The sequence below is a fragment of the Penicillium soppii genome (genome assembly GCF_028829465.1).
Source record: "Penicillium soppii strain IBT 18220 chromosome Unknown utg000004l, whole genome shotgun sequence".
Taxonomy (NCBI): Eukaryota; Fungi; Ascomycota; class Eurotiomycetes; order Eurotiales; family Aspergillaceae; genus Penicillium; species Penicillium soppii.
In genome coordinates this window covers 673,916-688,509 of record NW_026643234.1, presented here as the reverse complement: position 1 = coordinate 688,509, position 14,594 = coordinate 673,916, and the positions used below count along the sequence as shown (strand labels likewise).

General features: G+C 48.4%; 5 protein-coding genes across 5 annotated transcripts; 2 read left to right on the top strand and 3 right to left on the bottom strand.

Annotated features, from left to right (window-relative positions):
* Positions 1–252: 252 nt before the first annotated feature.
* Positions 253–1,387, top strand: N7529_003675 (60S ribosomal protein eL8; the record flags this gene model as incomplete). The annotated part of the gene is made up of 3 exons (XM_057239202.1): positions 253–258; positions 528–608; positions 677–1,387. 3 exons carry the CDS (start codon positions 253–255, stop codon positions 1,385–1,387), a joined length of 798 nt encoding a protein of 265 aa, XP_057098497.1.
* A 740-nt stretch (positions 1,388–2,127) lies between these two features.
* Positions 2,128–2,583, bottom strand: N7529_003674 (DUF3759 domain-containing protein; the record flags this gene model as incomplete). Its single annotated transcript, XM_057239201.1, has 3 exons — positions 2,128–2,297; positions 2,362–2,505; positions 2,568–2,583. The coding sequence occupies 3 exons, from the start codon at positions 2,581–2,583 to the stop codon at positions 2,128–2,130; spliced, it is 330 nt and encodes a 109-aa protein (XP_057098496.1).
* A 1,962-nt stretch (positions 2,584–4,545) lies between these two features.
* On the bottom strand, positions 4,546–7,485 carry N7529_003673 (putative spindle pole body component; the record flags this gene model as incomplete). The annotated part of the gene is made up of 4 exons (XM_057239200.1): positions 4,546–4,584; positions 4,656–7,044; positions 7,125–7,333; positions 7,429–7,485. The coding sequence occupies 4 exons, from the start codon at positions 7,483–7,485 to the stop codon at positions 4,546–4,548; spliced, it is 2,694 nt and encodes an 897-aa protein (XP_057098495.1).
* Positions 7,486–8,119: 634 nt separating this feature from the next.
* On the top strand, positions 8,120–9,624 carry N7529_003672 (WD40 repeat domain-containing protein; the record flags this gene model as incomplete). Its single annotated transcript, XM_057239199.1, has 3 exons — positions 8,120–8,157; positions 8,219–8,384; positions 8,452–9,624. 3 exons carry the CDS (start codon positions 8,120–8,122, stop codon positions 9,622–9,624), a joined length of 1,377 nt encoding a protein of 458 aa, XP_057098494.1.
* Positions 9,625–10,189: 565 nt separating this feature from the next.
* On the bottom strand, positions 10,190–11,062 carry N7529_003671 (uS17 family ribosomal protein; the record flags this gene model as incomplete). Its single annotated transcript, XM_057239198.1, has 1 exon — positions 10,190–11,062. One exon carries the CDS (start codon positions 11,060–11,062, stop codon positions 10,190–10,192), a length of 873 nt encoding a protein of 290 aa, XP_057098493.1.
* Positions 11,063–14,594: the final 3,532 nt, after the last annotated feature.

The window sequence follows — 14,594 nt, the reverse complement described above, 5'->3', positions numbered from 1 at the left end:
CATATATTCCAACAAGAAGGTTTACAACATGATTCAAAGGCATTTTATAGACATGATGGTAGAATCTCTATAGAAAACTGATGTCATGTGACATTGTCATGTGACATGTGGGTATGCCCTACTTTACAACCCTAACTCTGTCACCTGACTCACTAGCGCGATCCACAGGAGAAATTCATTAAGTTGCATCCACACGACTTCTTTCTTTTCCCATCCGTTAACCGTCAACCAGCGCAGATCCCAGTCGACAACATGGTGGTGAGTAATTACAATGTCTTTTGATTAATTTCGAGGGCTTCATATAGTCCCCAGCAATGTCGCAAGACATTTGCTTTGCTTCAGATCTTAGATCTCAGCAATTCCGCCGATGACACACAGCCTCGAAAGAGATGTGTTGCATTGTGCGATGATTTGGCTGGAAGCATGAGTCAATGCCCGTAACACGGCTTGGCTCATGTTCTCCTTAGAGTTCAAAGAAGATGCAGCATCAGGTGAACAGCACGCTGATCTTCTTTTCTCAATGATAGCCTCCCACTAAGTCCGGAAAGAAGACCGCCGCTATGCCCTACCCCCAGGGTAAGGCTGGCACTGGCAAGAAGGCCGCCAAGGTTAGTTTCTTCTTTTCTCTGGGAGTGCATTGAGACCGGAAAACACTAACCCCCTGTGCTTTATACAGAACCCTCTTATCGAGAAGCGTAACCGCAACTTCGGTATCGGCCAGGACATCCAGCCCAAGCGCAACCTGTCCCGCTTCGTCAAGTGGCCCGAATATGTTCGTCTTCAGCGCCAGAAGAAGATCCTGAACATGCGCTTGAAGGTTCCTCCTTCCATCGCTCAGTTCCAGGCCACTCTGGACCGCAACACTGCTGCCCAGACCTTCAAGCTCCTCTCCAAGTACCGCCCTGAGACCAAGGTCGAGAAGAAGGAGCGTCTCGTCCAGGAGGCCACCGCCGTCTCCGAGGGCAAGAAGAAGGAGGATGTCTCCAAGAAGCCCTACAACGTCAAGTACGGTCTCAACCACGTCGTTGGTCTCGTTGAGAACAAGAAGGCTTCCCTCGTCCTCATCGCCCACGATGTCGACCCCATTGAGCTGGTTGTCTTCCTGCCCGCTCTCTGCCGCAAGATGGGTGTCCCTTACGCCATTGTCAAGGGTAAGGCCCGTCTCGGTACCGTCGTCCACAAGAAGACCTCCGCCGTTCTGGCCCTGACCGAGGTCCGCTCCGAGGACAAGTCCGAGTTCGCCAAGCTCCTCTCTACCATCAAGGAGGGTTACACCGACAAGAACGAGGACTCCCGCCGCCACTGGGGTGGTGGTATCATGGGCGCCAAGGCCAACGACCGCATCGCCAAGAAGCAGAAGGCTCTCGATGCCGCCATCAAGGTTTAAGCTTGTGTAACTACAGCTTGACTCTTGGTGATGTCTGTTTGACGGGATCGTTTTCTAATCGAAGCGCTCGGCTCACAAAAAAAGATAATTATGTTGGGATGGGAAACAAGGTGTTTCGAGGACTTGACGATCTATTGACGGCCAACTCTTTTAGCTTTAGATGGGTGCGAAAGAGCCCTCCGGGCACTTTTTGGATCCTGTTCTAACAAAAAAGATTTTTTTTCTCTCACGAACTCCAATGGCCCTATGTACCAATTTCTGCAGATACCCATGAATGCATTTTTCTACCTGTTCAATCTATCGATGGTCTTCCATCAGAACTAGGCATTCATTCTGCTGTAATTCGTAATTTGTAATTTGCAGTCTCAAATTCAAAACTTGGACGTAGTAGTTGTACAGGGTTAGTGGACCTGGGAGCATAACTTTCTCAGTTCCCACTGGGGGACAAATGAACACCTGTCGATGAAATTTTCACCCTTTTCACTAATTGCCGAGTCGCCAAGTCGCCAAGACGATCTCCTTTCTTTAAAAGATAGTCCCCGTCTTGGCACAGCATCTTATAGATCTGTGCATATTCCTAACATGACTACATCTCTTCTACAGTACCCAGCTAGATAGACAACAGCCCTCTTGTCACGTTACGAACATTGCATTGCATTCAGCCATTCTCATGGGAAGTATCATGTATCATCTATGTACAGAGCACCATCCTCACGAGGCGATGATCAAGTGTGCTTGACCTAGTTCTCATATCGGTCCTCGTAAGCCCGGTGGGAGCGCTCTTTGGCTTCGTGCTTGGCCCTCTCGGCGTCGACGAAGTCAAGACCCCTGGTCTCAACCTCGCGGTCGATGAAGGCACCGGCGAAACCGGCGAGGAGCTCCTTGGCCTTGGCGTGGCTGGGGGGCTGGCCTGGGATGGTGTTAATATTTTATTTTCTGTTGTTGTGGTTGGGTAAGGTGTGCGTGGTGCTTACCGTTCTGAGCAACGTGGTCCTCGTAAGCCTTGGCGGCTTCGAAGCTGGCGGCACCGGCGATCAGCTCGTGGATTATGGAGGGATCGTGCTCCTTGGGGTTGGCGCTGTGGTATTGGTCGTAGGCCTGAGCCTCTCCGGAGTCGTCTATGGAAGGTTAATTGGTTATTGCTTGGTATGTATATGTCAGTATGAAGAGGAATGCTTACTATCGAACCAGCCCATTTTGATAGATGTTGAAGAGTAAGCGGTGGAAAGTTGAAAGAGGAGAGAAGATGAAGAGGGGTTATTCTGAGACGGAGGGAAAAAGGGGTTTTATAGCCCACCACTCTCAGCCCACTAGTGGACAGCCACTTTGTCGTCACACCATTGAGGGGCAATCGAGGTTGGGTGGATACGATGAGAAGCTATTGGAGACTAGTACTCCGTACAAGGTCGATCTGATGGAGCTAAGTAAAGTACGGTGAGAAAATGACATAGGTAGGAAGTACGTAGAAACTTGGGGAATCATTAGCTGAAAAGACATTGATCAATCATGATCGAAGGCTCATTTACTTGAGACAGGACACGACGCTTCTATTCCCGATATGTGGCGTGAATGTGAAAGTCCCCCGCACGAAAACCTTGGAATACCTCAGGGGAACTTCGAATCTTAATATCATCTACATATACTTACGTGTACATATAAGTATATACATAGAGAGTACAGTACGCCATCTCATTGCGATCTTTGAATGCTTACAATATTGTGCAATATCTTCAAATAGCGCTTAAATTCAATAGTGCCCCGATCGCTCATGCATATACATATGCATATGCACCTACTTAGAGTTAATTATCACTTGATCCTCTCGTAAGAGTACATCTATATTCAATTGTATGTACGGAGTAGCTGGTGATACTCATGGATTATATAGTATGCCAATAGAGGCTAGGATCTATGTAGTAGGGTGTGCCGTAGAAAATATACTATTTTCAGAACGATGAGGCATTCATTCTCCAATTGAGTTCTGGCCCCTGTTTCAAGTTATCTCGCCACTTTCTAATGCCAATGAGTGAACCTCTGTTCGTAGGAGTTTTGATGGACATATAAGCAGCAGCCATGCTAGAATTGTTTTCAATAAAAATACCAATAAAAATACAACATAAGAAGTAGATCGAGTTGTTAGGGAGTAAGACTAACCTGGCAACGGGGGGAATTTTTTATATTTCGGTCTATAAATGAGATGATTGAATCTACTTAAGAGCAGTTTAACTACATTATAGAGGATTCTCGTCATAGAGAGTAGCTATTCTGAGATCAAGTTAACGTGATCAACCACCTGCACCGAGTGGTCCAAACCCCCGTCCAGCACAAAACACATAGTAAATGCGATATATTCTACATTTATATCTCGACAACCATGTCTTTGATTTAGCTCCTTTTTTGTCGATAGTAATCGATAAGACTCATTAGCACAATATACCAGTTTCAAAGAGTGTAAAAGGCTGTGTTGACATCATTTTGAAAATAACTGAAAATTACGTTGCTAAAGACTGAATATATATATGTCTGAATCAGGAGATTATGATATTTCTGCAAACTCCCCAAAGAGACTACATATCACCCAGTTAGTTTGATGCTACAAGAAGAACTCCCATAGACTATAGTTGTTGAAATATCAAGTTGTAATCCATCGCATTTACTATGTGTTTTGCGTTGGACCACTCGGTGGTTTATCACGTTATTCAAAGTGTAGATGACTTAGCTCACGGCTAGGCAGTACATAGCCATGTTTACTATGAAATGGGGTCAGAAAGGGCCCCAAAAATCTTCAGACCCATAGAAAAAAAACCTATAGAAAGCTCGTGATAATGATAAAAAGATAATACCTAGGAGTTCTTCAACTTTCTAACCAGATGAATATGCCGTAGGTATATTTCTCTAGAGAGTAAGCAAGACAGTATGAAATTACACTGATACAAGATCCAGGGACCATATGAAAAAGTACAGAAAGAAACCCCAGCCACCCTATGCTCCTAGACCAAAGATGCTCATCGCCGATAGAAAATAGAGACGACGACACCGAGAGAACCCCGTCTAAAAACACACAAAGCAAAGTAAAGCACAGAAAAGGGTGTATAGTAAGAAGGACGAGAGGCGATAGACGAGAGACAGACGTAAACGTGATCAGGGTCATGGGGTCATTAACGTTGGGCGGGAGGTCGTGAAAGCCCTTGTCGTACCTGTGTGTAACAACAATACCATGTTAGCAACGGTGACGGATTCGAAAGATAAAGCTGCATGTAGTACATACCTTCATTTGCTCAATTCTTGCCTTCAGCTGGCTGGTTACTTCGGCAGCCCGCTTCCAATTCTCCGCAGGCTCCGAACTCCGGGGTTGGTTGTCGTCAGTGGTGTTGGAGGAGTTTCTGGCCGGTGACCGAGTTGGGCTGCCGACGTTTGAGTAGCCATATGTTGGGCTGAGACGTCGACTTAGGCCGCGCCCTGGAGACTCCATGCCGCCGTTTTCCTTGTCTTCGCTCGGGCTGGCAGAGGCATAGCTGCGACGCGAGCTCTCGAAGCGAGATCCCATATGAAGACCGGACCGGGCTGCGGCGTTTCCACTATTACTGGAGTCTTGGTAGATGGACTCTGGCACGCCCATGCTGCCAGTCTCGGAGGCAGCATTTGGTGGGCTCATGGCAGATGCGCGGAGTGCCCGTGCGAGTTCGCGTTTCAATCGTTCGATTTCCCGCTGTTGCTTTTGCACGTTACCCTCCGCAGCTTCGGCGTCACTCCGGGCTCGAACCAGTTGTGTCTCCTTAGCTTTGATGCTCAGGACGTCTCGGGTATGGTCCTCGATTAACTGCGCGTTCTGGTTTTGCAGCTCAGTGATTGTCGAGTTTAGCTTGGACCGCTCGGATTTCAACTCTTCAACGATTCGGTCTTGCCTGTCCTGCTTCTCCTGTTCCATTTGCCTTTTCTCCATTCTAAGTTGATCCAATTCGGCACGCTCGGCGGATGACATGGCATTCGGCGCGGGGGCGGCAGGTTCGGCTGGCTCTGGTCTCGCGATTGGACGTCCTGCAAGGCCACGACCGAGGCCAAATTTGGGGGCAGCTGGTGGGGGATTCACGTCTTCATCTGCTGGTGGTGGAGCCACTCGTCTCGTTGAGGGTGATGCAGCACTTCCAGGCCCAGCAAGCTTCCTTTGAAGTTTGAGACCCGATCCAGGGGTTGGTAGACCGCCAGCCTTGGGAGCACCGAGCTTTGATGGTATACCTCGGGACGGAGGTGGCTTGAGCACGGGCTCCTCTGGAGCAGGTGGTGCAGCTGCAGGGGCGAGTTTCTTCAGCCCCGAAGCAGCTGGCTTCTTGGCAACCACCTTCCTGCCAGCTGGGGCTGCAGGCTTTGGAGGAGCCACAATGGCCTTAGGGCGATCTTTGGCCTTAACTGTGGCTGTGCCAAAGTACTCCTTGATTTTGGTTGTGCGAATTTCGTCGAGTCCATCGAGATATGGTTTCATAGCCCGTTCGCCCAAGATCTTCATCAGGGTTCCCAAAATTTCAGCAGCTCCTTCGCGGATTGCCGGTGCTGACTCGGTCAGCAACTTTGTGCCGGCCTCAGCAATCGACTTCTGTTCGGGTTTGGATGGCACAGTCCGGGTCGTGCGCAAACAGCGGACTAGGAATCTGACTGTTTCCTGCTTGATCTGGGGATTTTTGTGCTTGAGATATTCGAAGATTTCTTCCAGACAGTCTGAGAGGGTCGTTGTGGTGAAGACGGCATCTAGCGCGTTGCCCAAAGCTTCTATCACTGCAGCCTTCTTTTCCTTGAGACGTTCGAACATAGGTACCATGATGGTGCTTCGGTATTTGGTGAAGCCTTCGCGCAAACCCTTTGCCAAAAGCTCTACGCAGTTCGCAGCCACCGTAGCAACACCGACGTTAGCGTCCTTCATAGACTTAGCCAGTCCTCTCACAATATCATCGTAGGGGCCATCTTTGATTCGGGGCACGTTGAGGACGTTATAAAGAGCGTCCAGAGCTTCCTTGCGGTCCTTCCACTTAGATGAGGCCAATTGATCGTGGAAGTCACCGGGCACTTTCTTGAAGACATCAACCGGCTCTGCTAGATCAAAGGCATCAACAACCACTACATCCTCATCCTCGTCTTCCTCAAATCCGGCACCTTGTTCTTCGGCCTCCTCGCCTGCCGACGCGGCGCTGGCCATAGCATCCTGCTGCGCACGAGTATATCGCTCTTGCTTCGGTGTAGGTTCCTGCTTCACATTTTCGAAAAGCTTCTCTAGGTCTGCCTGCTGGACTGGTTTCAAATCCGCCCAGAAAAGAGGCTTGATGGCCTCTCTTAGCCACCGGTAGAGTTCAACCGCAAGATTCTGTGCCTCGGCGCGGACGTTTTTATCGGCATGGCCGAAAACCTTGGGCAGCGCCTTCAAAGTTTGCTTCGGGTCGACAATTTTGCATCCGAAGTTATGGTAAATAGCGGTCAAAGCTGCAAGAGAGGCCGCAGCCACCTTGGGTACTTTGTGGGAGAGTATGGGCAGCAGTTCCTCGATCACCGGATCGGCCTTATCGACCTCGACGCATAATAAAATCGCTTCGTGGGCGCTGGCTTTACCAGCCGGACGTGTCGATGGTAGACCTTTCTCTGCGATTGGACCAAGTGTGAATCCGCGGGTCCTAAAAATTGGCAATATCGTCAGCGGGTCCGGGATGAACAATCACAATTGGGACTGATTCGAGACTGGTTCGAGACGCACCTTGTACAGGCCTGAGCTCCTCCGTATTTCAGAAAAGCGCAGTATGCGGCAAGACCCTCTGATTGTGCGGCTACGTTGGAATCTGCAACTGCGCCTTTCATCAAGTTGGGATCTTGTATAAACGGCCCGAACACGGGATGTGATTCATCAGGGGTCTTTTCGAATTGTGCCTTGGCATCTTCATATCCCTCCTTGCGGACTTTCCAGTTCTGCACATCGAGTTAGAATCTTGCGGTATTGTTCACAAGGCAGTTCGGAGGTCGTTTTCGGGTTCCTTTTGGGGATTTCCCAGGGGTGGTCGCACCTTATGTGTAAATCTGTCGGCCAAGGGCAATGAGGAGAAGTCCTCTGCGTCGGCCATAGTGATGGGCCCGAAGGATCGTACTATCTAGCGGCAATTTCTACCAAAAAGAGGGTTAGCCCTGTCTGCAAATTCCCGGAGTATGCGCGTAGGACAAAACAATAAGCTGGAAAAGTAGAGAGTTTTGAGTTGCGGGTTCGGATGGCCGTACTGTCGGGATGTTTTGATGCCCAAAGGATTATAAACTGTCTCAGTTCCGCGATCAATAATCGATCAACAACAACAGCATCTAGTAGACAATAGAAATGTCTTGAAATAAACGGGTATCTTAGTAGATTCAAGCAAAGAGAAGGGCTGAAGTCGGAAAGAAAATAAACAGTTGAAGAGGATCGGGAAGTAAACAAGCGGCTTGGCGAGATTGTTTTGTTGTGATCAACCCCGCGGTGGAGATCACAACTTGTTCTCTTCATATATCCTCGATATTGTTAATTTGTTATTCTTGTCTCTTGGATTCAATTGCTTCAAGGTCTCTAGTTTCTCCAACTCCTAGGTCCAATTCGCCCCAATACCCCTGTTCGTCCTCCGACACCGCTTCCCCTCTTATCGCTTTTTTTACGAGTTTGCGAAACACAGCTTTCCATACATGCGCCAGTGAGATAACAAGCTGTCTGGAGAAAAGCATATAAGTGGCATCATGAGCCAACTTCTCACTCCGCGTCAGGCGGAGGAGCTGTATGTGACCTTCATGATTTCCTGGGTTCATTTAGGGGTTGAATGCTGATCGTTGCGACAGACATAAAGGAATAATCGCCTACCTCACCTCTGTCAATTTACATCAAAGTTCCACTGCTTTACGAGAAGAACTTGGCGACTCGGTTACAGTTGACGATACCACACTTAAGAAATACGAGGGACTGTTGGAAAAGAAATGGACGAGCGTAGTTCGATTACAGAAGAAGGTGTGTGTGTGTGTGTGATGACCAGGACCAAAGACTCCCTCTTGTTAATCTGCCATTCTTGGTTTAGATTATGGACTTGGAATCGCGATGCGCTTCACTCCAGGCGGAGCTGGATACCGCAACTCCCACTTCTCTCTCTCGAAGAAATCAAGACCCTGCCTCCTGGCTGCCGAGGGCACCGCCGCGCCATAACCTCGAATCACACCGTTCGCCCGTATCATGCGTTGCTTTCCATCCAATATTTTCTTCACTCGCCTCCGGCTCAGATGATACCACTATCAAGATTTGGGATTGGGAGCTCGGTGAACTAGAGAGGACGATCAAAGGACATACGAGGGCGGTGTTGGATGTCGACTATGGAGGTCCGCGCGGAGGCACCCTTCTTGCTTCTTGCTCGTCAGATCTAACGATCAAGCTGTGGGACCCGGCGGACGAGTATAAAAACATTCGAACGTTGCCGGGGCACGACCACAGCGTTTCAGCGGTTCGATTCATTCCATCTGGGGCTGCAGGTTCTCCAATGTCAGGGAATCTGCTGGTCTCTGCTTCTCGCGATATGACACTGCGTATTTGGGATGTGACAACAGGGTATTGTGTCAAGACCCTGCAAGGCCATGGAGACTGGGTTCGAGATGTAGCGCCGTCCCCAGACGGCCGATTTCTCTTCTCTGGTGGAGATGATCGAGTTCCGCGTCTATGGGACGTCTCATCTGGGGAAACAAAGTCAACGTTCCTAGGACACGAACATTATATCGAATGTGTGGCATTCGCCCCGCCAACAAGTTACCCTCATATCGCACCCCTTGCAGGACTCAAGAAGCCCCCACCAGCATCATCATCCGCCGAGTTTGTGGCAACAGGCTCCCGTGATAAGACTATCCGCTTGTGGGATACTCGTGGAAACTGTATCAAGACGCTCGTTGGCCATGATAATTGGGTCCGCGCATTGGTTTTCCATCCCGGCGGCAAGTACTTACTCTCGGTATCTGACGATAAGACGTTGCGATGCTGGGATCTCACGCAGGAGTGCAAGTGTGTACGCACTATAGTGGCCCACGACCACTTTATCAGTACGATCCGCTGGGCACCACCTTTAATTAAAGATACCGGTGTCAGCGATGCGAACGGCGCGGAAGCTGCAAATGGGGCAAAAGAGGACCCTAATGCGACCAAAATGTCTATCCGGTGCGTCCTGGCGACGGGCAGTGTTGACCTCAAGGTCCGAGTCTTTGCATCATGAAGTCCGTTTGAGACCACGGAGCACCGAGTGCCGAGCCCTCAGGTGTAGAAAAAGAGATTTGGCAAATCAATAGCCTGAACTACAAAACCCGGCGCCCAATCAATCCACCACCGCCGGGGTCATCCCTCCAAACTGAAGGCAAATTGAAGCGTTCATGTTTCAGCATATGACAGGCACAGCCCACCATTTTTGGGGAAAGGAGTTGGTTATTCTTCCGTGATACCAGTGACTTGCATGCTTTCTGTTTTTACGATTAGGGCATTGGACTAGACGGCTTCGTCGCCTGGGCTGGCCCCCATTTACGATGTACACTGTTGGTTGGTTTTTGTATCTTGACATGGAGGAGCTTTCCCCTTCTTTCTGTTCTCATACATATTTTAGACCTATTCATTCCTTCATGAAGCTCCACGCCAATACAAGAATCACAGTGCCAAAAAATATAAATTGAAGGTGTATAGTACAGTACAGTCCCCGATAAAAAGAGACAGAACAAAGGTTCCCGAGACCCAGTTCAATAAAGATATAGAGCAAGCCTTTCACGGAGAACGGCAAGAAACCACGGCAATCACTCCAGCGACTTCTCCTTCTCCACCCTCTCCAGTACAAGGCTCTTCAGCTTCCCGACACGCTCGTTATTCGCATGGATACGATGAATCAGAAGCGCGGCAGGGATCTCACCCTCGACAGGAATGCCCGCCTTCTCAGCCTCCTCGACAAGATCGACCTCCCTCCCGAGACGTCTCGACTCGCGGCGGACATACTTCTCAGCCCAGGATTGCTCGCGCTTAGCCTCGCGCTGCTCCTTCGACGGCACAGATGGGCGGTCGGCGATTTCCACGCCGAAGGGCGTAACGATGCGCTCGACGACATGGCGCACGTGCTTGCTCTTCGGGGCACCGGACGAAAACTCAATTACGTCGCCTTCGCGCAGTGAGTTCTGCGGGTCCGACACGAGGAAGTGCGTTTGCTTTCCGTAGTATTTGCGGATGTGCCTGTCCCATGTGATGTGTTTGTGCAGGACGCGGACGGTGCGGTCCATCCGGCCGACGGAGACGACGGTGCCGGTTTTCAGGGTCGAGGCGTAGGCGCGGAGGCGGGATGGCGCTTGGGTGTCTGTGCCGGTGGTTTTGGGTGTGGATGATGTTGAAGCGGTGCGGAGAGTAGTGAGGTATGTGGTTGATTGGAGAATTGAGGGGCGTGCCAGGGACAGAGGTGTTGTGAGCGAGGCTCGGAGAGACATTGTTGCCCGGAGGAGGTGGCTTGGTGCCATTTTGGAGAGGTTTGTCTCCTTGTGAGATTGGATGGAGTTGGAGGGGTTGGAAGGTCGGAAAGAGTAGAACACACGGAAGGATTGGGTGGTAATCGGACCCCCGGTGGTTGCGAGCTTAAGGTGTTTGCTGTTGAGATTTCGAGAATTTCTTGGGGAAGCTGTTTGCATCGTTTGCACTCCTAGTATCAATCTACAGTATAAGTCCTTAGCTGCTCTGCTTCCCTTTCTCTCACTTTTCCATTCTTCTGCCTCGCTATCCTGCACTTATTGCCCCTGCAATTTTTCCCGCTTAATCGTACACACCTCTCTCACACAATATAGATGTTTTAGAGCAATCTCTTGATGGTACTAGCCAATAGCAACAACCAACGGGGTTTTCGTTCATGTTTCTATTTTTGAGAGCATTCTGCCGTTCCTGCTACCAATTTTCAAGATTCCAAAATTATGTAAACGGTTATCAAATCTAGTGGGATTGGGCATTTTCAATAAAACTAAAATATCTTGCCTCTAGGTGTTGGAGTTACCAGCTAAAGCAGTGGTCGTGCATTAGTTAGGTTTAACGAATTTACCAACCTTGGAAGTTAACACGCGACCTCACTAATCACCCCGAGGAATGCTCTTTTTCATTCCATTTCCAAGTAATCTCATTCAAAAGACCGGTCTTCTCGTTGCGGGTAAAGGCGAGACCCACTTCATAGTAACCCCAGTCAATCATGCACTTTTCCAACCAGTCCTCTCGAGATGCGGGCAAGAAACTGGGGACGTCTGGGTTATATCTCTCCAGCTCACAGGCTGCCTCCTTATGGCCGTTGAATTTTACAAAAAATTAATCGTCAGAGTCCGGAACAATAGAGATCCTGAGCCCCAGCCCGACGTATGTGCCAACATAGCCGTTTAGCGGGATCTTCACGATTGCTGCAAGGTCCTGGTGATGGAGCCATTGCTTATGGATAAGAGGAAATTTGTTTCTCGGCGTGTCTCATTCCTATGCTGCGGCGGAAAATTATCTCGCCTTGATAAAGAACGCCAACAGAGATGGATGGCACGTTGCACGATACCTATATTTTTTTCGATATCTTCCACCGCTTGTTGTTAGCGAGCAATCACATTAGCATTTGCTTCGCTATTGTCTGCTTCAGAGTCCCATTTGGCATTCTCTCTTGTTGAAATCATCTTGAATGGGCACGTTGACATGGTTTGCTGTTGGAGCAGGCGGATTCCAGACGAATCCCATGTATTTCTTAACACACAACAGCCAACCTGATCTCGGTCACCATCACCTATAAATTCAATGAGGGATAGTGCTGCGGAGTTAGGCGCTGTTGATATCAGCTAAGCCTGTCCACGTGGTGGATACCTCGGTCCCCGCATTCGAAGTTGCAATATCAATCCATGATGGGTAATCACAACATGGAGCTATGGTCAGCTCTAAGCGAGGAAGCCTATCTGTAATAGATTGCTTGAAAAAGAAGTATAAGAGGACGATCTTAACAAAGTAACCTCGGGACTAAAATTACTTCATTAGGCCGAGAAGGCTAAGCTAGTAATATCTTGAACATTATTATAGAATGAACCGAATAATAATTTTGCCGAAAAGGTTAGATGTTCCGAAGATCTTCAGCAAAAGACTTATGATGGTGACATGGTCAGCTTGTTCCTTGATAACTAAATGAACATCTAATCTCGCACTTAGCTAGACCGTGCCTTCTCAACCATAAGACAATCAGCCGCATATATCATTCCTTTATCCACTCTTTCCCATCCTCCCTGAAAGCCGCGTCAAAAGGAATTCTATCGTACCAATCATCTACACTGTAAACACGCCCAGGGTCACGGTAAAACCGAGTCAGGGTCTTATTCAAGACTTTCCAATTAGCGAGTATTCCTTTCTTGGTCATGTTGAACATACTATACAATGACATAAGGTGTGTCGATTGAAGTCAAAAGCAAAAAGGTATCTCTCTTCCTCAGCATAGGAGTAATGGCTTTGGAGTAGTGCCTTGGACAAATTATCTTCGTAAATGTAGGAAATAAACCCTCATTGCTTGCCTTTCGGTATACACAAGAAATGAGGGTCCTCGACTTCCTTCCACTTTCTAGCTCATCCAAGTAAAATCGCAAATGATTATCAGTAATTTCGTGCATGAGCAATGTGGCCGGCATGACTTGTGCACCGTTTGGTAGAAACTTCGAACAGCACGCTCCCCTTTACACTTCTGCCTAACTTGATGCCATTAAAAAGTAATATATATCTAGTCGTTCCCTCCGAAAACAATCGTTCACATCAGTCCTCAGCCACCAGTTACTGCACCTGACACAGTTCCTATCTCTGAATATACCACAGTGAGCACAGTTTCCATACACTCCTTGATCTGCATTCACCGACCAAACTTCAGGTTGACTTTTCTTTCGCTCACGATGGCTGAACCAAGCCGCAAAAGCTGCGCTGCGGAGTGTCTACGCTCTCTTGGAAACTTCGCAGCTACCAAAAGTACAACCGAAGTTTTGACAGGACTATGCCATTAATGGTCTTTTGTTGACACTGCTTTAGTGAGAGTATCGTCTGCATTGAGTCAATCAGAGCCTAGTAGGCTCAGTCATGAAGCTCGCCATCATCTTCGACTGGCAGTTTGGAGCAACGAAGATGCATGTGCTAGGTTCCAGAACACTCTTAGATTGGACGGAGCACTCGGTCAACGATACTATGCGGAAAATGACCGAGATTGTCTTTATTTATTCAGGGACAAAGGGGTGCGACTATTGACAGAACGGCTGCGCACATTTGAAAATATCATATAGACGAAGATGTGAAAGTCTGCGCCGTAAGTAAAATCCAGTGCTCTCAACAGCTCAATCACCTGTTCAGTGGTTCCCTGCACTTGAATTAGTGTTTCTCTTACCTCAAAAAGCATCTCTGATGTGGAGAAGCGCAGTCTTGTTTACGGAAAATGAAAAACTGTTGGCAGTTGCTGACCCAATAGTTTATCAATCATCAAATTCCAATTCAATTGAGAAACTTTTTAATCGCGAAAACAGCTGTTATGTCGAACTTTTTGCACAAAGTCGAGGACACCATGACTGATCGTGACAAGGATGCATCTGGAGCCGGCGGTTTCATAGCTTTCAACCAAGACCTCTACGGATCCTTTAATCCTTTCACAAGAGAACGTCCGAAACAGTACAACTCTTCCGGGCTGGAACTCTCTTCTGGCGTGGGATCTAACACCTATGGCTCTGGTTCCCGCTCTGGCGATGAGAGACCGCGGAAAACCCAGATCAAAACGCTAGCCCAGGAATTCAACGTTTCATATAATATACTGTATAGACGACTCCACGGTCGCGCATCTCGCAAAAACCGTATCTCAACAATCAGAGCATTTTACCAGGATCAGGAAGAACCATTACTTAGCTACATCACCGTGCTAGACGATGCCGGTGTCCGCCGACCGCGAAGACTATTCAACATGTTGCAAATTCAATGTTACTGTCGCGCGATCTATCGCGAACTACGCCATTGATTGAAAACTAGGTCTACCATTTTTACGCCTAATTCCACCACAACAGTCTTGATTAGACTATACAAAGACCTAAAGAACCAAAAGAATTATCGCCTAAGATAACAGCTTAATTACAGCTTAGTATGATCGCTTTAATGTGTTCGTAAAACTTACACCCGGATACATCTATAATATGGATAAGA